The sequence below is a fragment of the Mustelus asterias genome, chromosome 19, assembly GCF_964213995.1.
Source record: "Mustelus asterias chromosome 19, sMusAst1.hap1.1, whole genome shotgun sequence".
Lineage (NCBI taxonomy): Eukaryota > Metazoa > Chordata > Chondrichthyes > Carcharhiniformes > Triakidae > Mustelus > Mustelus asterias.
Window position 1 is genome coordinate 42,113,800 of NC_135819.1, and position 26,749 is coordinate 42,140,548.

General features: G+C 42.4%; 1 protein-coding gene across 2 annotated transcripts in view; it reads right to left on the reverse strand.

Annotated features, from left to right (window-relative positions):
* Positions 1 to 26,749, reverse strand: part of LOC144507907 (copine-8) — a 377,739-nt gene that overhangs the window by 148,513 nt on the left and 202,477 nt on the right. For both annotated transcript variants that reach the window (XM_078235393.1, XM_078235392.1), the window contains exons 7-11: positions 24,917 to 24,980; positions 21,081 to 21,184; positions 17,212 to 17,316; positions 15,321 to 15,362; positions 5,110 to 5,185 (exon numbers count right to left, since the gene is read on the reverse strand). In XM_078235393.1, coding sequence (XP_078091519.1) covers positions 5,110 to 5,185; positions 15,321 to 15,362; positions 17,212 to 17,316; positions 21,081 to 21,184; positions 24,917 to 24,980 — 391 coding nt within the window. The remainder of the gene's footprint in view (positions 1 to 5,109; positions 5,186 to 15,320; positions 15,363 to 17,211; positions 17,317 to 21,080; positions 21,185 to 24,916; positions 24,981 to 26,749) is intronic.

The following is a 26,749-nucleotide window of genomic DNA, read 5'->3' on the forward strand; positions in this document are numbered from 1 at the left end:
CTGCTGGGACTGCATCCAGCGAACAACATCATTCAACGATGGATGCAAGGTCGGTGGCTGGAGTGGGTATTGCTGGGGTCAAGCTGGTATGTCCTGGCGATGGGGGCAAGCGGGACTGGGAGTCAGGGTGGAGTCGAAACATGGTGCGTTCTGCAGTTGGAGAATGTGCCTTCAGTTGAAACAGGAGTCATGTAAATGAGACAAGACTACTCCCTCATCTTTTAATGACCTGAAACCCAAAAAATGTTACCTGCCAGATTTCTAAACCATTTCCGGTCGTCACCCATAAAATTGTGGCCATTTATTGGGCCTTAGTTGACATAAAGGTGAGTCGGCTCTTCGACTTCTCCCCAACCACTCGTAAAATTCCATCAAGGGTAGGGGTGGGAAGATAGATGGAGTCTCCCTACCTGAAAACTCACCTGCAAGGTAACTTAACATTCTGGCCATAACTTTAAAATGGTGAGCGAATTAGTTCTTAAAGTTTAAAGTTTATTAGTGTCACAAGTAGGCTTACATTAACACTGCAATGAAGGTACTGTGAAAATCCCCTAATTGCCACACCCCGGCACCTGTTTGGGTACACTGAGGGAGAATTTAGCATGGCCAATGCACCAAAAACCAGCATATCTTTTGGACTATGGGAGGAAACCGGAGCACCCAGAGGAAATCCACGCAGACACAGGAGAACGGGCAAACTCCGCACAGACAGTGACCCTAGCTGGGACTCGAACCCGGGTCCCTGGTGCTGGGAGGCAGCAGTGCTAACCGCTGTGCCACCATACACCAGTTATCCCTAAACTCTGACCCTTGTACCCTGAAGGCCATACCCTTTCTTAACTTCCTGTATAAAATGTTATTGGATATCTACTGGTAATATATCAATTGGCTTAGATCTATATGCGCTTCCTGTCAATTTCACCTATTAGAAATTTCTATCTTGACATCCATAATAGACACTACCTACTTTGACTTTTGCAATGGCTTTTTTACACCCTTTTGCACAGAGCCTTAATCATAGCCCCTCAGCCTGCAGGGGACTCCAATACTAGAGAAGAATATGTGCTCTAAAGGCTGAATGTATGGCTTTAAAATAGGAACAGAGTGATATGAAGAGGGAATTCAACATGGGTAGTAGTACAAAAAAAACATTCACATCAGCCACCCATTGAGTCAATGAAACTGAATATTGGTCAGGGTTTATCACTAGCAGCCTATTTTGCACTCACGCCCAAGAGCAATTGTTACTCCTACATGTCCAATTGGCCCTGCCCATTTAAAATTTACCTTTGGCCTTGACTTCCATGCACATTGAAAAGACTGGCATCTGAAACTTTCCCCATTATAAACTCCTACTTTTGTTCTTTCATGAAAACTATGTAAACTTGTCACATGTTAATTATGCTCTCTCTGTGGTTTCATGCACTACATTGCCACCACTGGTGGGAGGATATAATTACAATGTGATAAATTTATAATCGTAGTTTCCATAAACGCCAGTGTAAGAATTCATAATGGTAGAAAAACAAATGTCATGTCATGTGTGCTCTGCCCGAAGGCACGTTATTGGTTCATTATCTGCTGGTGCTTCAGCCAGAGCCATTTTCACGGCAGTTTCGGCCAGTGGTGGTTTGCCATTGCTTTCCACTTTCAGGGGCAAGAGGAGGCGGCAGGTTCCAAGCCAGAATGAGAGTTGAGCCCACGCTGTTGGCATTGTTCTGAACCATATGCCAGCCATCGAGCCGACTGAGCTAACCAGTTCCATGATTGTGTAATGCTTTGGCATTTAGTGAAAGTGTGACAAGTTACTCTAAAAATGCAAGTTTTTAAAAAAGCGTTCCTCTTTTATTTCTCCACTGAAAGATGAATCCAAATGTTCCATTAATGTTACAAAAATCTATAATTTGCTCTTCTACTGAACGAAAAACTCTACCTAAAAATGATCATATTCTACATTTAAAATAGTTTCCATTTATTGATTGGATTGGACAAAGACAGTTTATACAAAATCATTGCAAAATGTCAAGTTTCATTCCCTGGTGAAGCATTACCTACATCCTACAAACTCTACATTATAGAAAGGATTACACCACAAGTGCAGACACATTGCATAAAACTTCTGCTTGGGTAGATATTTAATGACCTTGGTGTACAGCTGAGGGAATAACAGCACTTTTACCTCATGAAATATGCAAACCCTGTCTAACTGGCAATGTCGAAGTACATAACCCATCCTTCTGGCTTCCTTGTGTGTCACTCTATGGATTTCAGCATGTACTAGCTCTCCCAATTGACTTCCGCATTGCTATCAATGTAAGATTACCCAGCCACTAAGTAACTACCTCAAGGTAATGCCAAAAGCATGGGTCTTAACCAAAAAACAGTTTATCGTTTTTACAATAAAGTTCAGTGCATGTCAAAAAAGAAGAGGTTTTAACCTACATTGTCCCATGCAGAACTTTAAAAAAAAGCCCACCATATATCTTTACAATGGGGCAGACAGTGGTAGCATGATAAGTGAGACATGTGATTAAATCAGAGTTGGCAAACTTAAATTTGCGGGCAGCATGGAGGGACAGTGATTAGCACTGCTGCCTCACAGCACCAGGGACCCGGGTTCAATTCAGACTTCAGATGACTGTCTGTAGAGTTTGCACATTCTTCCCGTTCCTGTGTAGGTTTCCTCCGGATGCTCCAGTTTCCTCCCACGGTCCAAAGATATGCAAGTTAGGTAGAACGGCCATGCTAAATTATAGAAATCATAGAAACCCTACAGTGCAGAAGGAGGCCATTCGGCCCATCGAGTCTGCACCGACCACAATCCCACCCAGGCCCTACCCCCACATATTTACCCGCTAATCCCTCTAACCTACGCATCTCAGGACTCTAAGGGGCAATTTTTAACCTGGCCAATCAACCTAACCCGCACATCTTTGGACTGTGGGAGGAAACCGGAGCACCCGGAGGAAACCCACGCAGACACGAGGAGAATGTGCAAACTCCACACAGACAGTGACCCAAGCCGGGAATCGAACCCAGGTCCCTGGAGCTGTGAAGCAGCAGTGCTAACCACTGTGCAACCGTGCCGCCCCTTAGTGTCAGAGGGATTGGCAGGGTAAATATATGGGATTACAGGAATAGGGTCTGGATGGGATTGTTGTCGGTGCAGCCTTGATGGGCTGAGTGGCCTCCTTCTGCACTGTAGGGGTACTATGATTCTATCTCAGTTGCGGGAGGAGGACTGGGCAAATGGGTCGCATTGTGTTTTTTCACCCCTCGGCCCTGTATATAAAACCGACTGCTCAGTATCAGAGCAAAGGAAAGCGACCCACAGTTTTATTGGTCCTTTCAGAGGCAGTGACATTCCAACCCCACAACAAAAACCTTTTGAAGCCTTATATTATTACAGGCTGGAGAATCTTGAGAACAGACGCTAGCAAATCTGCCAGTCTTTTATGAGATTGCTGACGATCTCAAAATTCATTACTTGTTAACTGCAGACAGATCTCACAGCGGCTGCCAACAACGCAATTCAAAACAACTAACTGAATTAAGACGTAAAGCGACAAGATTTAAGAAGAGTCCAGTGCCTTATCTCATCCACACAATGAACTCTGATGACCTGATAATGTAAAGACCCTAATCTGATGGTTGGTACATTATATTCTGCTCTTTCTATTATTTTTTCTGATTTGTATTTTGCTTTGAGCAGTTAATTGTAAAGCTTGCCTCAATTCCGTGCTTGGCCACGACAGAAGTAGATTTTTAAATAAATGAACTTGAGATTCCAGCAGTCAACAATGACCTGAGGGCCTCATTCAGCCCATGCTAGGTGAACCTACCTAGGCTTTGCCGATCATCGGGGATAGCACAGGGAAAATAAAGTTGTAAATTGCGAATTCCTGACTCCACTGGAACAGAACATGTTTGATGTAAAAGAGATGGGTTGAATAACAACAGCAATGCGGTTTCAAGTTGGGGGTTTTCTCCAATGGGATGCAGAAGGTTAATGAAGGGAGGATGTTAACGTTTCAAAATGGTGAAAGCTTTTGGAAGGGGCAATTGTGAAAGATCATTTCCATTGGCTGGTGAATCTGTTACAAAGGGCACAATCTGAAGATTATCGCAACAAAGGGGATTGAAAAGGATCGCATTGCCTTTGAAAGAGCCAAGGTGACCAATACAGGTAATGCCCAAGTTATGATAAATATAAATCCTGAAGAAAGGTGAACGATGGCACGGTGGCACAGTGGTTAGCACTACTGCCTCACAGCTCCGGGGACCCGGGTTCGATTGCCAGCTTGAGTCACTGTCTGTGCACAGTCTGCACGCTCTTCCCGTGTCTGCATGTGTTTCCTCCAGGTGCTCCGGTTTTCCACACAATGTCCAAAAGACATGCTGGTTAGATGGATTGGCCATGCTGAATTCTCCCTCAGTGTACCGAACAGGTGCCGGAGTGTGGCGACTAGGGGATTTTCACCGTAACTTTATTGCAGTGCTAAAGTTAAACTTAAAGACGTTTGGCGTTTTTTGGAGAATGGAGAGGAATTGTCAAGGGGATTTAAGCATTCAAGATCATGAAGTGAATTTATAAAGGCTCCAAAGTAGAGTCACATGACTCAAAACATTAACTCTACTTCTCTCTCCGTAGATGCTGCCAGAGCTTTTGCAGCATTTTCTGTTTTTAGTCAAGTGAATTGATAAAGCTGGTTCAAGCAAGTGTACAGGAGGGGTTCAAATGGCAAGAACAGAAGTGGAAATTGAAGAAGTTAGTAATAAGAAAGGAAGTCGAGAGAAATCTTTTGATCTCGAAAGATATTAGACTTGTCAAATAAATTACCATAGGCTATTTCAGTACGAAGCATCAATGGCGAGAATGCAGTTTTGGAGAAACAAGGAATTTAAGGTTATTATAAGGCAGCACACACGTGGACTGATAAAGAAATGAACATTTTTCCTGTACCAAAAGGATTGTTACTTGTAATATTTAAATCAACATAATTATTCAACATTAACCCGCATCGAGAAAGACAACACAACTTGTTGGGATCAGCACAAATCTGTTCTAATCCATTTATTGTAATCAGAAAACAAAAAGCAGGAACTTACTTCATACACATTGAAGTGTGACTGTCCCCTGGAAAGTTCTCTGTAATTCGTCGTGAATTCCCCAATAAAGTCATGGCTGCACATCAAAAACACAATGTGATGTCAAACTTGGGTCACAGCGCAGAAACAGTCATATAACCAACAAATGCAAACATGCCCGACAAACGATAGTAAATAACGTGCTGTCACCAAGAAATGCTTCAGACGAGCGAGTAAGAAAACTTCACAGCTCCTTTCTCTCTGGGTAATTTAATGCCTGCATTGCATAAACTACATGATGCAAGGATTGGGTACTTCTATTGATTACAACTTGATGCAAGACAATACAACAGTGATTGCTCTTTAACCATTTGAATTTGCCAAACAAGACTTATTTGAGGAATACATTTCAAAATAATTTCATTAAATAGCAATAAAGAGTGTCTCCCAAATGAGTAGCAAATGCAGGTTGGATGCATTCTCAGACTGCCTAGCTTAACGACTCCAACTAAATATTTCATGTAACCACCCCACAATGGCAGAATATTACATTCAAAACAACAATCAGTGCCAAACAAAAATGGACAATTCTGCAATATCAAATTCTAAAATGCACCAGTTTGCAGTGATGTCAGCAACAAAGGTAATGAAAGAAGCTAGAATTTTTGGGGGTAAAAGAGACCGTTTGTATTTTCAAGTGCTTTAGTTTGCCAGCGTGACACTGAGGATTTCAAGCTGTTTTGCAACAGATGGGGGTCTATTCTGGAGAATTTCACAGGCTTTAACATGGGTTTTTGGGCTTCTTGTGTAAATTCTTGGGATTCGATTGACTTGTAAAGACCATTCTGTTGTTTTTTTTATTTGATTGTAGGCAAGGTACAATTATTGTTGTGACGAACTGCAGGAGGTTTTAAAGAAACAGAACTTTCATTTAGGTCAGTTTGAATCGGAGAATCAACAAGACCACGTAAAAGACAAAATAGAATGCCAACAGCCAGCGTCATTGTGCTTTCCACATTTAAATTGCTTACTGTAACTGAAAAAGCGTAAAATTCATTCTTCAGAACTCGGAGCTCTGAAAGTATCCAAGCAGCGGAAATGAGCTAGAATTTGGGGCAGCTGGCACCTCATATGTTGCATTCGATTTTGGATTATTTTTCTCACCCTTCAGTCCCTCTGCAACTGGATCCTGAACTTCCTAACCCACAGACCGCAATCAGTAAGGATAGGCAACAACACCTCCTCCACTATCATCCTCAGCACCGGTGCCCCACAACGCTGTATAAGGGGTATAGTCCTTTACCATACCCCTTATACACCTGTGCTCGTGTGGCCAAATTCCCCTCCAACTCGATTTTCAAGTTTGCTGATGACACCACCGTTATGGTCTCAAACAATGCCGAGATAGAGTACAGGAAAGAGATAAATAATCTGGTGAACTGGTGCAACGACAATAATCTCTCCCTCAATGTCAACAAAAGGAAGGAGATTGTCATCGACTTCAAGGAGTGTAATGGAGGACATGACCCTGTCTATGTCAATGTGGACGAAGTAGAAATGGTCGAGAGCTTCAAACCTTTAGGTGTCCAGATCACCAACAACCTGTCCTGGTCTCCCCATGCCGACCTATAGTTACCAACACCTCTACTTTCTCAGAAGACGAAGGAGATTTGGCATGCCCACTACAACTCTCCACTATAGAAAGCATTCTTTCTGGTTATATCAATGCTTGGTATGGCTCCTACTCTGTCCAAGACTGCAAGAAACTACAAAGGGTCATGAACGAAGCCCGGTCCATCACTCAAACCAGCCTCCCATCCATTGACTCTGTCTACACTTCCCGCTGCCTCGGCAAAGCAGCCAGCATAATTAAGGACCCTACGCACCCAGGACATACTCTCTTCCACCTTCTTCCATTGGGAAAAAGATACAAAAGTCTGAGAACACGTACCAACCGACTCAAGAATAGCCTCTTCCATGCTGCCATCAGACTTTTGAATGGACTTACCTTGCATTAAGTTGATCTTTCTCTACACCCTAGCTATGACTGTAACACTACATTCTGCACTCTCTCCTTTCCTTCTCTATGAATGGTATGCTTTGTCTGCAGAGCATGCAAGAAACAATACTTTTCACTGTATGTTAATACATTTGACAATAATTAATCAAATCAAAATATTTTGGAGCCGCAAATTGGGACAAATGCAAATAGATAAGTGAATGGAATATGCAGAACCTTGGTGAATGACAGGTACAATAGTCTATCTCCTAAGCCAATTAAATTTAATGATAAAGTAATAGAGCCAATCACAAAGAAAGAAATAAGGTGACTTAAAGTCAAGATACAGAAAGAGAAATAAAGAAAGGGAGAGAAAGAAAGGATGGAGTGAATGAGAGAAAAAAATGCAAAGGAAAAGTATGAAAAAAATCCTTGAATTTAGATCAAAAATTTAGAAAACTTTGAGGAACATTTTACTGTGTGCAAGAATGAGAAAGCACAGTTTCAACTGATTCCCTTTCGGGGTCTCCAAGGCTGAGAGGCATTACAGCAAATGCACAGCTCATCAATGATAGTGTCCTTATGTCAGGAAATATCAGACCCTACTTTCTGCAATTCATATTAATTCATATTTACAGCATAATCCAGCAATCCCTTGAAACATATGGGAAGATGGAAGGTGAGGTCTGTCTAATTGATGGACCAGCGCAAACTCTGTTAAATTTACCAGTAAAGGCTTAATCATATTACACCTGTAGACACAAGATATATAAAACTGTCTGCAACTCACATAATGTACCAGGGATTTGATGTTCTGACAACTCTCCCACCCATCCATGCTTTCCATTTAGATTATGCTGAATGAACCCACTTCTAGTTTAGTCCCTTATAAAATATCATGGATGACTGACGTTATCCAACTTCCAAATGAGTCCATCTATTGTAGAGGTGACCAGGAGCAGGTAGGAAGAGGAGGAGGTGGTGAGAATTTGAACTCATGGAATGCAGCCACAAGAAGTCTCATCTCTATGCAATCCAGAGGATAAATTCCAAATAGTGCAGCAATCCTTCCAAATAGCACAGGAGAAGTTGCCCTGCTCACACGAAGAGTTTTCATATGATGTGGAGTTTTTGTTCAGCTATAACCTAAGGTCATTTGACACTATTGGCTCCTTCTACCTTCTCTTTCATTGGAAGACACTAGGTCCAGTCACCAGTACACAAATTAACATATTCAGTTGATGGATATTAACAGCTATGCAAGACATGTTTATAATGGGCCTAGTGTATGTAAAAGGTACAATTATTGAAGCAAGTGATAGAGAAATAATAGAAATGGTGCTAATGTTGCAAAATGTGGCTCTCTAATGCCCAGTTTTTCAATGTTTTGAGCGCCATGTTGCTTCCAAAATGGTACCTTTGTCATAGACATACTTCTGGTACTGGACAGAGCAGACATTATTTTGGTGAGGACATTGCTGATGTATGTGCATGAAGTGTCCACCAGGAGTACGCATTCCCCCACCAGGATATAAGACTGATTTGATGTTACACTGCCATTTTGGAGTCAAAATGTTCCTGCTAATGTTCTCTCTTAAGCATGCACTACTGAACATGCATTCGGCAGCAAGAACCCCCTGCTAGTAGGATTTAAAAGCATCAATTACTTTCAGGTTAGTTGTTGATTGATTTCAACTGGCTCTTGCTGTGATTGCAGACGTGTTCAGTAGTTTCCAGACTCACTTAAAGTTGTTGAATTCTGCAGAGAATCGTGTGACAAGCACTGAAGGACTTTGTCCTGATTTCAAAACTTTTGCATAAGCTACTTGTCTCCAACCCTGAATGCAGTCGTGCATATTCCCTTTGGCCTAGAGTTTGACATGGAGAATGAGCGGAGGTCACACAGAGCAGGACAAGCCTCTGAAAGGGAGAGGAGGAGGAGAAAAAGTGTGTCAGCCACCTTCACTTCACTGAGGAAGGTGAACTCTATTCTGCAGACACAACATCATAGGAGGTGGGGGACAGAATTTTCAGCAGCTGTGAAGGTGCTTGTGGCTATGAACTTTTATATGTCTGGCTCCTTCCTGGCTGCAGCAGGTATTATTTGCAACATCTCCCAGTTTGTCCTGCACTGTTCCTACACGGAGCTTACTGAGGTTCTGGATAAAGAGAATGGAATACAATTCATTCTCTTTAGCTAGAGGCAAGCAAGAAGAGTGAGCATGTGGGTTCATGAAGATTGCAGACTTCCCTGTGATGCAGCATGCATCATATCATACTGCAACCAAAAAGCATTCCATCCACCTCAACATCCAGCTGGTTGGAGATCAGACACCTGCAATGAGCACAATCCTGGCAGCAGTCACAATCCCTTTATTATGCGGCAATTTGCTGTGCCGTCTGCACTTGAGCCAAGATGACAAACCAGAGGATGGCTAATGGGCAATAAATACTATCCACTGAAGGCATGGCTCATGATTCCAGTGCACAACCCACATGTAGGAAGTATACAAGCAACAAAAGCCATGCTGCCACACGAAACGTGATATGGTGCACAATGCTCTCACTGCCTGGAACACACTGAAAGGAGCCCTGCGGTACTTGGTAATGCTCGTATCAAGATTCATGACGGCCTGTTGCATACTGTACAACCTCACTATTATGGGAGCAAGGCCTTTACAATCAGCTTCACATGAGGAGCTGAGGAGGAATAATGCAGGAGGTGAGCAACACAGTTTCTTTCTGACCTAGATGACACTGGGTGACGTGTCCATTTGTAATATCAGTAAACAGAACCCCAATTCCCCATTCACCAACAGTCACACATTTTACCTTCTCTCTGTTAGTAACCATCACGGTGTCCGACAGCCTATTGGTATTATCACTGGGCTATTAATCCAGAAACTCAGCTAATGTTCTGGGGACTCAGACTCAAATCCCGCCACGGCAGATGGTGGTATTTCAATTCAAGAAAAAATGTCTGGAATTAAGAATCTACTGATGACCATGAAACCATTGTTGATTGTTGGAAAAACCCATCTGGTTCACTAATGTCCTTTAGGGAAGGAAATCTGTCATCCGTACCCGGTCTGGCCGACATGTGACTCCAGAGCCACAGCAATGAGGCTGATTCTGAACTACCCTCGGGCAACTAGGGATGGACAATAAATGTCCCACGAATGAATAAAAAAAAAGCAAAAATAAAATCCACCATAAAATAAGCATCCCAAACCAAACTTATAACTCATAGTATGTCAAACTGCATCGGCCATCTAATCATCCTTATATTCAGTTTTAGTTCAGTTTATTTATGCATGTCATGAGTAGGCTTACATTAACACTGCAATGAAGTTACTATGAAAATCCCCCAGTCGCCACACTCCGGCACCTGCTCGGGTACACTGAGGGAGAGTTTAGCATAACCAATGCACCTAACCAGCACGTCTTTCAGACTGTGGGAGAGCACCCGGAGGAAACCCATGCAGACACGGGGAGAATGTGCAGACTCCGCACAGACAGTGACGCAAGCCGGGAATCGAACCCAGGATCCTAGTGCTGTGAGGCAGCAGTGCTAACCATTGTGCCACCGTAGCGCCCATGTGTTTGCCTTTTGTGCACGCCTGCATGTACTTGTACTGTTGCTCCTACACAATGCTATGCCAGTGGCTGCGATGTGGCTGATGGAAGGCTGCTACCTTTCAGTGGAGGAGGCTGCAGATGGCCTGAAGCAGCTCTGCCAGCAAATAACACTTGGCTCAGAACTCCTTTGAAGCATTTATTTTGAAAGCAAGTATATTCGATAAAAGCAATCAGTAAAGCAATATGGGGAAAGAAAAATTACAGCCTGTAAGCACAAAAGCACAATGATAACTACACGGATCATCCACAAACACGTTCAACGTACATGCCTTGGGTTGGATCATCTGAGACCACTAGGCTTACAACACTCCATTCACACTTACTCAAAAACAACCTTGGCCTAATTGATTTTTCTGATTAAAAACATGCAACCTTCTTCTCGTGTCCTGACTTGTTGGGTTTTATAGGAAGTGTTCTTGTAGTGCATTACCTCTTAGCAGCTTTGTAATCCAGATACCCACAAATTAAAGCATTTTGTTCTCTTCAAAGAGGTGTTCTTGTAATAAAGCAGACATCACACCTCTGAGCAAACATGAGATTTATAATGACTGTGTAAACTCAATTGGATAACCTCGATGTTGAGTTAAGTCGTTTAAAGTGCTACTTAAATGCAACACAAACAATTCAATTTCTGTCATACCCAATTTATGACTTTTTGTGTCATAATTATAATGACACATTTTAATTCATATTGTGTAAATATTTCATGGACATTTTATTTTTGCTAACAACCTCACATTCTTCCTAAGATTTTCCATCATGAGTACACCATCGCTGACAGAGAAAAGATATTTGTTGTTGTGGTAGCATGGTCCCCTGAGGGCCACATGTTCGGGCTGGACCCTATTGAGTGTTGAGGCAGGAAGCTGAGCCAATTAGGTGTGGGGGTATATCCTGGGTTAGGGAGGGGTGTTGTACAGTCACATAGTTAATTCTGTCTGATCCTTTATTGTAAATAACTATTCATCATTGGCAATAAATCCTTTGTTACTTTGAGCCACATCGAGTCACCCTCAAATTATTACACTGGCGATGAGGAAATACTTTTAATGTCATTGCGGATTGCAGTGTGCAACTAGCAGGGAAGGAGAGTTGAGCATGGAAAATACAAAGAACCAAGGTACATAAGCACATTAAAATGCCTTGGATTGAAAAGATTGAACCATTGAACATGAAGTGAAAAACTGGGGACAATATATTGAAAGGCTGCAAGATTTCTTTGTAGTGTGATGTTAGTGTACCTTCAGGAGACTTTTTTAAAAATCATGTTCTCTGCAGCTCTCCCAACCTCAGCTGATGTCATTGTTGCGGAGTTGGCCGGGGAAATCCTTTTATTGCTTCTTAAGTGGCTTAAATGGGGTTTGTTTATTTTTACTTTGAAATCTTTCATGACCCTATATTGTTTGGAGGAGGGCTGGTTGGCAAGTCATGGGTTCTAGACAGCTTATTTTTCCTTCCTAGGGAATTTACGGTTTCATTTTCTGTTTCGGCTGGCATCAATTAGTTTTAGAAGGGACATCAAGCTAAAAAGAAGTGTCTCTCTCTCTCTCTCTCTCTCCCTGATTTTGGAAATTCTGCTGGTTTGCTAAAAGCAAGGCTTCTTGCCTTTCTGGAATTGAAAGTCTGCTCTTGGTGGTTTGACCAGAGTCTCTCGCTGGTGTTCGGAGAGGCTGTTCTGACTTCAAAGTGTTCTGAGTGTACTCAGAGAGCTGCTAGAGATTACAAGGCTGAGAAGTCAGGATTTACAATTCTCCAACTTAGTCTATAGGAAGTTTTTGTTTGATTGGAACATTTTAGATATATTTAAGGGTTATACATTACCACACTAGGGGCGGGATTCTCCGGCCGTGCTCACCTCAAAACGGGAGAATCCCACAGGAGGTCAATGGACCTTTACATGGTCCGACCCCCCCGCCCGCTACAATTCCTATGACAGGCAGGAATGGAGAATTCCGGCCTGGATTTTTATCTCAAATTAAGGTGGAAGACGATCCGGCTTAAAATTACAGAAATAAATGAACAATTTGTTCGTTTGAAGATTGTAACTAAGCAATTCTTGAGCATTATTAAAGCAAAGATTTAAAACCTTTCAGAGAATAGCGTAAACGTTGTAAAATATCCTAACATGGTAAATGATGCCTAACTCAACATAGGCATCAGGTCCAACTACACAGACTATTACTGAAGGAAAATCCATTCAAAAATCAGAACCGTAGAGCAGGATTTTCCAGCCACACTTGCCTCAAGGCTGGAAGCAAATTGGACCACCCAAGGTCAATGGACCGTTGCATGGTCCGTGTCCCGTCCACTACGATTCCCGTGGTGGTAGGGATGGGAAATTTCCACCCAAAGTGTTTTGACTATTCCCAAGAATTATCCCACACTTGCAAGCATAAATCCTTATCAAGTTCCAGCTACCATTGTTCACCTGCCTGTTACAGTACAACCTGATTGCATCGGCACAGAAATGTATTAATGTTGGAAAGTTTGATGATTTTGAGGATAAAATCAGGAGTAAAGCACATCTAATACACATAATAACATGGTGACGTGCAATCACAGCATTAGTAGAATCCGCCCCAATAAACTAAGCGTTCAGGCATGAATTATTTGGATGTTAGTTCGCAAAGGATGCAAACAGACCAAATGCTAAAGAAAACAAAAGTACCCATAGGGCGCGATTCTCGGGTGCCCACTCACTCATGCACAGAGCCAGATAATTGCAGGGGGGGGGGGATAACACATTTAGCGCTGGGGGAATCCCTTTGGGGATTTCCCCGCCCCAACATAATCTGGTTCACCTCCAGTGAGGGCGTGAACCAGATTAGCATATTTAATTCCTAATTTAAATGTACTCTCCTGGTTTTAAGCCGGATTCGCCCTGCTCCTGGGATTCTCCGACCCTCAGGGGCAGTGGGAACCCAGCACGAACCACTACTAACCAGTCCCAAACTATTCTCTGTGATGCCATCAGTTGTGATGGCTACGTCAGGGGGGTGGGGCTCTCAGGCCATTCAAGCCACCAGGTGGTTGGGAAAATGGTTGGGTAGTGCCTTGGCATTTCCCCCTGGCAGGGCCAGTTTGGCAGTGCCAAAGGCAGACCTGAAAAGGGGTGGTGGAAGGGGAGGCCTTTGGAGACCTCACAGCAGGGTGTCGCTCACTTGGGGGGTGGGGGTTTGCTGGTAACAGCAAGGAGGGTGGGGTACCTGATACCGATGAGTGCCAGGGTGCTCTTAGCCAGTGAGTAGAAGGGGTCGGGTGTGTAGGGTTGTCTGCATGCTTTCAAAATGGTACCCTAATCTCGGAGGAGCCAGCCTTGCCGGTGTCTTTAGGTGCCCACTCCAAAACATTTCTAAGTGTGGGTACATTGCGAACTGAATCGCTCCGACCCGCCCAGCGGGAATCTCACTGGTATTCCCATTGTGGGCAACACTTTGAAATTCTTTGGAAGAATTCCACCTGTGGGCCTGAATCTTTTGAATGGCAGTGTCATTCCGGGCATTCCAAGAGTTGGCAAGGCCCCACAGCCACTTCACGCTCGGTGAGTGTTAAGCAGTTGCACACGGGACCTCTGCCCCGTCACTTGGGAGGAAGTCCCACCTTAGAAAAGTGCTGACCAATCAGATTGGCCGGCAGCTCTCCAGTCCCTGCAGTGCCAAGAGCTGCAGTGGACGGAAGAGGAAGTTCAGCAAAGTGGCTGAGCCTAAGTCCTGGGACAGGGGGGCAAGGTAAGTCAAATGGTGCCAGGATGGGCAGAGTAGGGAAGTAGGGAAGGCAAAGGGGGTAAGCAAGGTGTTGGGGGAAAGGCCAGAAAGTGGGCGGGGGGTGGGGGGGGGGGGGGGCAGTGGGTGCAGAGAGGAGGCGGAAGGTCCAGAGGCCACTGGCCTTTAAGGGGAGAGAGTCAGAAGGGGGCTTCTGATGGATGTGCCTCTTCCATGCCCCCTCCAACCTACCCTCTGCCCCTTCCCACCCGAGATTTAGGCCCATTCTTTTTTGGTTTTTCCCCATGCCAGGTAAATCTTCCCACCAGCCTCAAAATTGGAGCAAGGGTGGGAGGTCTTGCCCACCCCTGTGTAAAATCACCGTGTGGTCAGGACGGGCAGGAAGCCGGAGGGAATCCCATTCCTTCAGGTTCACGCTCCGACACCCTCCTCCCAGGCTGGCAGGGGGGAATGCAAAATTCTGACAATAAAAAATAGATTACCAGGATTCAAGTATAAGTATTACTCTGTGATTCAGGGGCTGATAATGTGAATTCCCAGTCCTGCTCCATTAAGTTTAATGGATGGACATTAATTACAAGTGTGCCTGTGATTCCATAATACGTGTTCCCAACAGACAAGGCTCATTGCAGAGAGCACAGAATCACTACATCAGTGTTTCTGAGATAGTGCTTAATTTAGGTCCCTTTATGTTTGAACATTTTAATCACATTGGGACATGTTATAAAACAGATGATATATATTCAATCATTTGACAATTTTAGTACAGAAAAAGTAGCAAATTTGTTTGATTTTGTGTCCTGCAACTTGAAACTGAACAGTCAGAAAGAAAGCATTGTCATCAGGGATAAAAGGTAATAAAAGAGTCCTACCTTCCATCTCTGTCCCAATCATAAACTTCCACTTTGATAGTCCTGTCAATAATATTAAAACAAGATAAATATCTATATTATACCTGTTTTGATCATCAGTGAATTGCTTTTTCTACAAAATATCCATAGCTGTCATGTGGCAAAAATATTTATTGTACACGATATTTATAGCCATTTAACATAAAATCAAATAAATCTTTCAAAAGATCTAACGCAACACTACATAGCATGGAATACTAAAATAAAGAAAACTAAAGTTTGTAAATAGCTATCAATTAGCTTTCCATTTATTTTATTCTCAGTACATCTATTTCTCAATCACATTTAATAATCAGTGGAAATGATCACATCCCTATTACTAAGAACTGTTAACACTCACTTGTGGAATTATATTGATATTGTCCATAATGTGATAAGATTAATAACTAAGCCTTGCATTGTATTGACACACTTGGTTCCAACACCCAATGCTATTTCATTGTTAGCATTCATAGAATCCCTGCAGTGCAGAAGGAGGCCATTCAGTCCATTGAGCCTGTGCTGACAACAACCCCACCCAGGCCCCATCTCTGCAACCCCACGTATTTAGCCTGCCAGTCCCCCCGACACTATTTTAGCACGGCCAATCAATCTACATTAGCTTGCATTAAATACTGTTCCCTTCCTCAAATAATGGACTGTTGCACCGATATCAGCAGCAATGTGTTAATCCTTAACTGAGACCAGTCGAGAGATGCAACAGGAAAGGAGGTGACCGAGAGGGAGGGTGACATTAGCTGCCATTAGGACGAGGGTTAATAACTGTAATTGAGAGTGGGAGAAGCCCTGCTGTTCGTCCTGACTCCATATTGGTGCAAGCATTTTTAGCATCTTGTTGGCGGGCTGACCATCTGTTAATTCGCATCTACATGAAACTCAAAATCCCCAATAAAACTACTCCTCCTTTGCTTCGTGTTTGTCTAATCTCTACATTTATGCATCCTATCATTTCACAGTTAAAACCAGATGGTCTGTAAACAACATGCACAATAGTCCTCTTCTGCTTCTTAATTCTAACCATAAAGTCTCTACTGCCTTTACCTCACTACATCTCTTATCACCAAACTGATTTCATCCCTAATCATTATGGTTGCTCTTATCCCTCTATCCTTTGTCTTATTTTCCCAGCAGACCTCATATATTCAACTCTACATCCTGGCTGCCTTGCTGCTAGGCCCCATGCAAGCCTGGTTTTCCTGCATTCAGCTGATGCCCGTGCAGGGTGCCTCAGCACCAATCTATGAGGCAGATGGGAACTTGAGCAAATGCTAGCCCTCTCATTGTGACAAAAATGGCTTGAAGCCTGTTCTTGGCAGGAGTCCAAGTGCCTATATTTTCCCTTCCAATGTGATGGACTGCGTGCATCTGACATTTACTGAACATGCACTTCCTTCCCAACCCATTGGAGGTTTAGGCATCAGGTTAGCACCTAGCAAACAGGCACAATGCACTTGCGTTTCTGGGCCCTGACGTCTATCAAACCACATCCCAGCAAGAAAAGATAGGAAACAAATTGGTGAATAAATAAGTAAAGTTACTTTCTCCCAGCATCTTTTAAATATACTGCAAATATTTCTGAGCCGCAGTTTAAAACATGCAAAATGATTGACTGACAGTGTCTCAAACTGAAGGGCTTACATTTGGAAGATCTCAAATATTCAAGTCTGCACAATATTGAATATACATGAACAGTCTGGAAGATGCCTGTCAACAGATAATAATGCTGTCCCAATGCTTAATATTTATGCAAGCTCATATTATATATGTCACCTCTAAAAAAGCCTCAAATTATTTTCAAGTATCCTTGGTAACCAGCTTAATTTGCAAAAGGATATGCACTGATTCCTCCTACCTGTCAAAGTCCCCATTGCAGAGAGCACGCACAGGGATTGTGAAGGCTTGCCACACTGGGTTCAATGTGTTCTTTACGACTTCTGTTTTGTGACAAATGGTAAACCTAAAATATAGAAAGCGTGGACTGAAATAGTAGTAATTAAATAGCAATAAGAATTGCATTTTGTTTTCTCATTCTCTTTCTGTGTTCCCAGCTTTATTAACTCCAACAGACAATAGGGTAGATTCTATGAGTCAGTATTACTATCACACAGTAGTGGGAGTATAATTTGAGAATAAATCTCAGAAGTCGGAACCTCGGGCAGCACGGTGGCACAGTGCTGTTGACAGCACGAGGGACCCAAGTTCGATTCCTGGTTTGGGTCACTGTCTGTGTGGAATCTGCACATTGTCCCGTGTCTGCGTGGGTTTCTTCCGGGTGCTCCGGTTTCCTCCCACATTCTGAAAGACATGCTGGTTAGGTGCATTGGCCAGGCTGAATTCTCCCTCAGTGTACCCGAACAGGTGCTGGAGTGTGACGGCTAGGGAATTTTCACAGTAACTTCAGTGCAGTGTTAATGTAAGCCAACTTGTGACACTAATAAATAAACTTAAACTTAATTGAGACTTAATATCACAGTTGATAAAAACGACAAAATGTCAAACCAAAACAGAAAAAGAGAAAATGCCATTCTCCCTCCGCCCCCACTATAGCCTCCAGAGACACACATATTTTATGGAACAGATAGCCTTTTGTCTGCTGGGAACCAAACACTTTAGTTTGGGATTAATATAAAATTGGTTAAAACAAATATAAGCTTCCCTCTCTCATGGTGCTTACTAATATACATTAGCATCCATTTTATTCTCGGTGTTTTCCTGGACACCCAAAACTCAACTACAATAGTTTTAAGCTGAACTTACTCATTTATCCATACGTTAACTCGATATGTATCTTGCCTATGAATCATAACATTATAATTAAGACAATAAATGTTAATGTTTTTGGCTAAGATATACATAAATGAATACTGAAATTTTTAAAATCCACAGCTTACAATCAAGTAGCACAACTAATAAAATGTACTTCCCTCAGATGTGGGGAATTAAAATACATGAATCCCTGAACAGGCAGCAAAATTGAGTGCCTTATATTTTAGGATGCCTGTTTTTGAACACAATTCAGTTCGGATATTTCAGATTCATAGACGGTATACGATAAAGGCATTTTGATATGATGTTTATTTAGTATTTCGATCAGAACAAATAATCCACAGATATCAGTCTGCCTTTCCACAAATGTAAGCAAAGAGTCCTGACGTGTTTATGTTATAAAATGAGTCATTATGAAGAAAACTGGTCTGTGCATGGACTGAGGTGACCTCACTGAGTAGAATCATGTTGCAAGTGATTCCCGAGCATGAGGAGTATTTTTTTCTTCAGGAGCTGTTATTAGCGATATCCCATCAGGAAGATGAGAGAAATCTGAGAAAACTCCTCGACTTTTTTTTAGAGTAAGTGATCAGGTCAGAAAGGAAATGAATATCGGGGACTCCTATTGTAATGTCCTAATTATGTTAGGGGTTGTGGGTTTTAAACAAAAAGGGAAAGAAAATGTGATTTGTACATGTTAGCGGGAATATTACTGTCCCACCCGCTCCGATTCCCGGGGCAGACTGTGGAAAGGTCCGCTGACCTCGGGCGGGATTTTACGGTTTTGGGACAAGCAAGGCTTATATAAAAATATATAAAACCCATGATACAGGTCAATTAGACCTCCAGAAAACCTATTACAAAGTGACACGTAAATCAACAGCTTACATTTATATGGTGCCTTTAAAGTCCTGAGGCACTGCACATTGGAGGAATGAATGAATGTTCGATGGTAATAGAAGAGTTAAGAGAGGTGACGTAATTAAGGTGAAAAAAAAAATGGTTTGAGGAGGATTTTAAAGGAAAAAGAGAGGTGGAGAGAGGAACAGAAAAAAGTTACCCCTAAGAATAGGGCAGAGACAAATGAAGCATGTACTACTAACGGTAAAGAATGAAGTTTGCCAAGCAAGACAGGTCAATGTTGAAAGACTGAATGGTGCAGAGTGAGATGTAAGGTGAGAAAGGATTGTGGAGGTAGGAAGAACAAACTTGTGATTGGAAATTTATAAACAAGGACTCAGATATTGAAATTAGTACACTGATCTGGACTCCCACCGTCCAAAGGTATGCAGGTTAGATGGATTGGCCATGCTAAATTGCCCCTTAGTGTCCTGAGATGTATAGGTTAGATGGAATTGCCATGGGAAATGTGTGGGGTTACAGGGACAGGGAGGGGAAGAGGGCCTGGGTAAGATACTGTCAGAGAGTCGGTGCAAACTCGATGGGCCTAATGGCCTCCTTCTGCCATGTAGGGATTGTATGATTGACAGGGAACCAATAGGAGTAAAAATGTGATGGTCATGGACAGAATTTAGTATGGACCAGAATGCCACCGGCAAAATTTTGGATCGATTGGAGTTTGTGTTGTCTGGAGCTTGACGTGGGCATTGAATAAATTGTGTTCAGTGATAACAAAAGTGAGGGTATGGGTCTCAGAAACAGTACAAATGAAGCCGCAAGCTTAAGGCACTGGATAAGTGCTTATGTGAAATGGAGAAACATTGAATACTAATTAGGGGAGCCGATGGCCGAATGGTATTATCACTAGACTATTAATCCAGAAACTCAGCTAATGTTCTGGGGACCAGGGTTCGAATCCCGCCACGGCAGATGGTGGAATTTGAAATCAATAAAAAATATCGGAATTAAGAATCTACTGATGACCATGAAACGATTGTCGATTGTTGGTAAAACCCATCTGGTTCACGAATGTCCTTTAGGGAAGGAAATCTGCCGTCTTTACCTGGTCTGGGCTACATGTGACTCCAGAGCCACAGCAATGTGGTTGACTGTCAACTGCCCTCTGAACAAGGGCAACTAGGGACGGACTGGCCAGCCAGTGACGTCCTTGTCCCATGAATGAATAAAAAGGATAAACTAATTTTAGGAGTGGTGTCTAACTGAGGAATTGCAGTGAATATATGTGATCGATATCTAAAATTGCCCCATGGTTATCTACTTTGAGCCAAATCCTCGCAGACCTGTTACAAAGTTAATAAACTGATACTTTGTATTTATGGCTGGAATTTTCCAGCCCCTCCTGCCAGCAGGACCTTCCGGTCCCAACATGGATATGAACGGCGGGAGCCCGCTGCAACGGGGATGGAAAATCCCAGCCTATGAAACAATAGCATAGCTTTGGAATAAATCATTGGTGTGATTTATGCAAAGCAGTCAAATTGGAATGAATCTCGCAATTAACGTCTCCAACATATTTAAATTATTTTCTAAACAACGACAGTGTTCCAGCTTAGAGCCTTGATTAGATGTGAATGAAAAGCATTCACCTCCAAAAAAAACAATTACAATAAATCACAATTACCAAGACATCTGCTGTGACAAAATGATCATAAAATGCGAAGCAATTTGTTCGCCACCGAAGCAATCTGTGAAAACATTCTTCAATTATTAATGAAATGTAATGGAAAATGGTGATAAAATTGATAAAATCGATTTATAACCTGTCCTGTTGTACCCATATTCTGTACCAGAGAATCGCAGATCAGATCAAACTATTATGCGGCACTGAGTTCCTCTATCCACACAACTTAGAAAGACAGCTTTAATGGAAGCATGAGAGACATCACCCGAGTGTTATAAACAAACTGCTGTGGAGGAAAATCTGGCCGCCTAAAATCATTTCCTTCAAATTCTGAAGCAAAGAAAAATGACAAGAAGGTAACGCCACTCACATGATCGCTCTAGTGTGAAAATCATCATTAATGTATCACTTACGTTCCATCCTCATTGCTTCTATAAAATACGAGGAACGGGTCTGACTTTCCAAAGAAATCTTTTTTATCTAATTTGTTGGCACAAAGCTGCATCACCACAACATCCTGGGGGAGTAGGGAAAGATGATGTGTGAAAGAATGCAATCAAAAAGTTACTGCTCAAGGAGTTAAAGCTCCTACAATAAAGCTTTGATGCTGCTGAGGATTAAAGAATATGTCAGTAAGTGTGGCCCTATGAAAAGTCTGTGGAAAACACACTACAACAATTCTGAGTATAAATAAAAAGTACAACTATACATAAGTAATATAAGGTAAGCTATTAGTGCAAGTGCACTGAATACCATGGCTTTCAAAGTGCTTTCATTGTCTCACAAGATTCGACTCTCTGATAACAAACAGACAAGAATTGGTTAATTACATTCTCTACTTGAATTGACCCATGTTTCCTCAGTACTTCAATGAAAAGCCATTAAGCATCACAACCTCAAATCTTCTTTCAGACTGACAGTTAAGCTATTTAAGTACAAATAAACAAGTCAATAATACTATTAATCTAACATACTTTACAGTAGAACGTACACAGCCAACTCAAAATGAAGAGTAAATGTTGAATGCTGTGCAAAATTGATTTCACAAAATTAATATTTCATACACACATTGATTCCCTTCTTTTATTTTTCTCACTATTGTGGTCATACTCTACCTGCCCTCTCCTGAAAGTTAAAATCGACCCTCCTCAAGTTGAGCAATTCAACCTAATCACTGTAAAGTCAGTTATCAAAGCTCCTTGGACGTCTCAACTCATTCAGAAAAGAAATGTCTGTCTTGCACATAACTGAACCACGGCACTGTGGTTAGCACTGCTGCCACACAGCGCCAGGGACTGGGTTCGATTCCGGCCTCAGGTGACTGTCTGTGTTGAGTTTGCCTGTTCTCCCCATGTGTGTCTGGGTTTCCTCTGGGTGCTCTGGTTTCCTCCACAGTCCAAAGATGTGAGGGCTAGGTTGATTGGCCATGGTTGATTGGCCATGCTAAATTGTCCCTTAGTGTCAGGAGAACTAGCAGGGTAAATATGTGGGAATAGAGCTGGGGTGGGATTGTTGTCAGTGCTGGCTCGATGGGCCGAATGGCCTCCTTCTGTACTGTGAGAATTCCATGATTCTATGGAATATCCATGGTAAATGTATGGGATTACAGGGATAGGGCAGGGGAGAGGACCTGGGTAAGATACTCTGACAGAGTCGGTGCAGACCTGATGGAAACAGGAAGAATGACTGAACTGTGAAAGACTATTTACCATAAGACGTTGGAGCGGAAGTAGGCCATTCGGCCCATTGAGTCTGCTCAGCCATTCAATAAGATCATGACTGATCTGATATGATAATCCTCAACTCCACTTTCCTGCCTTATCTCCATAAACCTTGATTCCCTTACTGATTAGAAATCTGTCTATCTCAGCCTTGAACATACTTCATAACCCCGACCTTTACAGCTCTCTGCACTAAAGAGTTCCACAGATTCACTACCCTCTGAGAGAAGAAATGCAGACCTGATCCCTTCTGCACTGTAGGGATTCTATGGACCAATCAGCACTACATTGTATATAAGTTGATGTTTCAATGTGGGTTGACGCAATTATGAGCAGGTTAATTCAGCCACGAGAAAGACAGAGGGCGGTGTGTTTTGCAGTGGCTGGTGATAGGATTTTCCAGTCCGCTGCTGTCAACGGTGGTTTCCCATTGTATGCACCCTCTGGAGGAACCAGTGGCAGGGATTCGCTGTGGGAGGGACTGGAAAATCCCACTGGCTGGAACAGCTGGCAAATTCCAGCCAGAGTATCTATGTGCAACACAGGGGAACTTGCAGCCTGAATCTTACCCAACGTATCCAAACACAACAATAGTTTTAAAGTTAGACATCATGCATTGCATCTAAATAATTATGTATTAAGATTGATCAGATATATTCTGTCATGTGTTTTTCTCATCTCATATACTGTTTTTATTTCCAAACACCTAAAACAGAAGTCTCATTTTATTTTATATTATAGATCATCTTGCATTTTCAAATTAAAGTTAATGGTCTGTAAGCTTAAGTGTGAGTTTTTTTTCAATTTCCTTTCAAATTAAAACCTTTGAATTTTAGAGAGACGAACATGACCCAATGTAATGTGATATCTGTATAACTGGAATAAATCATAAATTACATGGACTGAGTCTTTGCACCATGTAATTTCCTAACATAATGCAAGGCTCTTGATGATATTTTCAACCATTTCAGCTCCAATGCAATCAGCAGGTAGTGGAAACCCCAGTGTCTGTGCAAAATTATTAATTGGATGCTATCTTTTACCTGGCAATTAGATGGTGCCTGATATTGGTTAATGGGAATACTAATAACCATATTTTGGGACTTGCTAATTAATTTATGCTGCAATGCTGGTGGGCATGTTGATATCTTTGTTTAAATTGCATCTTTAATTTGTGATTAAAAAGGAGACAAGGAAAATTAAGCGTCAATGGAAAGAGGGTTATTTCCCCACATCTATGTAAAATGCATGCCAAAAAGGGACCGAGAATAAAGTACCATTGACTCACGCACATTGGGGTCCCTCGTGCATAAATCACAGAAAGCTAGCATGCAAGTTCAGCAGCTATTAGGGAAGGCAAGTGGGAGGCTGACCTTTATTTCAAAGGGAATGGAGTATAAAAATAGGGAAGACTTGCTGAAACTATACAAGACACCAGTTAGACCACACCTGGAATACTGTGAGCAGTTTTGGTCCCCTTATCTAAGGAAAGATATACTGGAGGCAGTCCAGAGAAGGTTCACTAGGTTGATTCCAAGTATGGAGGGATTTTCTTATAAGGAGAGGTTAAGTAGGTTGGAACTGTACATGTTGGAGCTTAGAAAAATGAGAGGTGACCATATTCAGACATATAGGATGCTCAGGAGGCTTGACAGGGTCGATGCTGGGAGGATGTTTCCTCTTACGAGAGAGTTTAGGATCAGAGGGCATAATCTCAGAGTAAAGGGCTGCCCATTTAAGACAGGAGGTGAGGAGGCATTTCTTCTCTCAGAGGGTAGTGAATCTGTGGAATTCTTTACCGCAGAGGGCTGTAAAGGCTGGGGTCATTCAGTATGTTCAAGGCTGAGATAGACAGATTTTTAATCAGTAAGGGAATTAAGGTTTATGGGGATGAAGCATGAAAGTGGAGTTGAGGCTTATCATATCAGATCAGTCATGATCTCATTGAATGGCTGAGCAGATTCAATGGGCCGAGTGGCCTACTTCTGCTCCAACGTCTTATGGTAAATAGTCTTTCGCAGTTCTGCCATTCTTCCTGCAGGTTTCCAGTGTCTTCTTATCGCCGTTTGATGAAGACTCCTCCGAATAGGGAAAAACCACTGTCTATTAAGGAACAAAGGCCCAAACTGGCAGTGAGACATAGGCCGGAATTCTCCTATCTGCTTCGCCTCACCACTACTGCCACTGAGAACGGAGAATTTGGCACTCAGCCAAAGCTCCATTCACTGCAGCGTGACCAATGAACCTCAGCTACGGTCGAGGTCGGAGAACCCCAGCCATAGGCTTGTCTCAATTCACAATGATCTACCAAGCCCTCTCAGAACTAAATAAATCACAGTGCCTGCTAATATTTATTCATTATTATCACTGAAACCTAAAAATGGAGATCTACTTATGGGAGACAATCTATTATTTAGTAGGTTTATGTTATACAAAGACCTAAATTCTAATGGGTAACTTAGGTGACGCCTCCACTGTAATAATTATATAGTATTTAATTCAGAGGAAGGTGAATAATTTGTTCTTACGTGGCAATTGCTCAATTCTTCTGCTGTTAGAATAATTGCTCCACATTTCTTTCCAGGAATTCCCCTGTTAAATTAAAAAAAGAAAGAAAATAAATATCTGTGCTTTTGTTTCGATCTGCTTCAATAATTCCTCTGGCAGAATATTTAACGTTTTACTTGATCTTTCAATGACCTTAGATAATATCTTTGTTTCAATTACCCACAGTCGTAGCAAGTGTCATCATCGTGGGACTGTCAGTTATTCAATATCATGCTCAAAAAAAAGCCATTCACGTTAGTACTGTCCATTTTTCTGGTTACCCATCACGGTTCCTGTCTCACTTATCAGCATCACATTGTAACACACAAGGGCTGGAACTCACAAAAATATTGGGTCGTGTTTTCCACTCAGAGGATTAAGTCTGGGCTGGGTGGGGGAGTCAGCGTGATTCCTGCTGGGCGGCGGGACATCTGAATACACGCAATCGTCCGCTGGTCAGCTCATTAATTATGCATCTGTGAGGAGCGCGGCAAATCTCGTGGCAGGGTGGACAGGGAGTCACCTGCCGTGCCACTACCTCATGGAGTCAAAGATCCTGGCGCCAGATTGAAATGGTATCTGGACTGCCATTCACTCAGTGCGGGCTTCGCCTTCCAGAGTCCTTGTGGCCATAGCTCAGACCGGAAATGCTGGAAGATTTGAGCAACCACATCCCCGGACAAATGAGGGCACCTTCAGCAGTGCCTCTTGCTCATCACTCGATAAGAGGACTGCCAGCAATACAGCATTGTTGGGCTAATACTCGTTTCTCCCATTCGTACATGACTGTGTATAGAGTCATCTCTCTTTGAGCAGGAAGATGAGAGACATGTGCAAGAAGCTTCTTTCTGACACTGTTGTCCTTTCCTTCACTATCCTTCTCACGCTGACCCTGCCACTCCACTGCATCCCACTAAGCTCCTCCAAATGTGACTGCTCCTCCTTATACCCTGGTTTCACCTCTCAGACCTCACCGTTAACACCACCAGCTCCATCCTCTAAGGCATTCCCCTCCGAACACTTTTCCCCTGTCCCCATCGCACCCTCTCACCCCCACCCCTATGCTCCACTCCCACCCCACACCTCATTAACCAAGCTCTTATTCTGAAGTGTCAGCTTGATATCAGTCCATGCATGTTTCGTGAGCGACTACTGCTCTTCCTAGGCGTGTATCAAATCCTGCATTAAGAGATGGGTAGTCTGTCAACATGGAACCGCGATAGCAGAATTTGCTCACCATTTGCTAGGGGGCGGTATTTAGTTTGCTCCTATTTGGATGCTGCATTTTTAAAATCAATGTAAACCATGAAATTTCTGCCATATCCCAGGATGTATCGCAAAAAAAACTGGAGGACCATTCTGCTTTAAAGATAACTATTTATAGTAATTGGCTTTATGAACCAAATCTTACTTGCCAAAATGTTTCCTCGTTGTGTCTGAAATAGGTTATAATGACCCAATCAATTTGTGAAATCATTTATATTACAACGACACAAAATTCTCAATTCATAGCAATGTCTCAGAAGCAATGAGAATGGAAGTGTGTCACCTTGGAGATAAATGTAACTTTTCCAACTGCTTTACTTGTCTTCCAATTGAATATCAGCCGTTATTCATTTGAAATACATCGAGGAACTCCTTATCTACTGCACCTACACAGCTAGAACATTGCAGGGAATGGCGACCTGATCCTGAACTAGGGGAGAGTTCTGTCCAAAATGGTTTCAGATCTCCCAGTCCATACTCCTTTTAACCTAATAGCAAACAATAATGGTTGAACAACCAAAACTCAGATTCTTAAATTTCGATAGGTC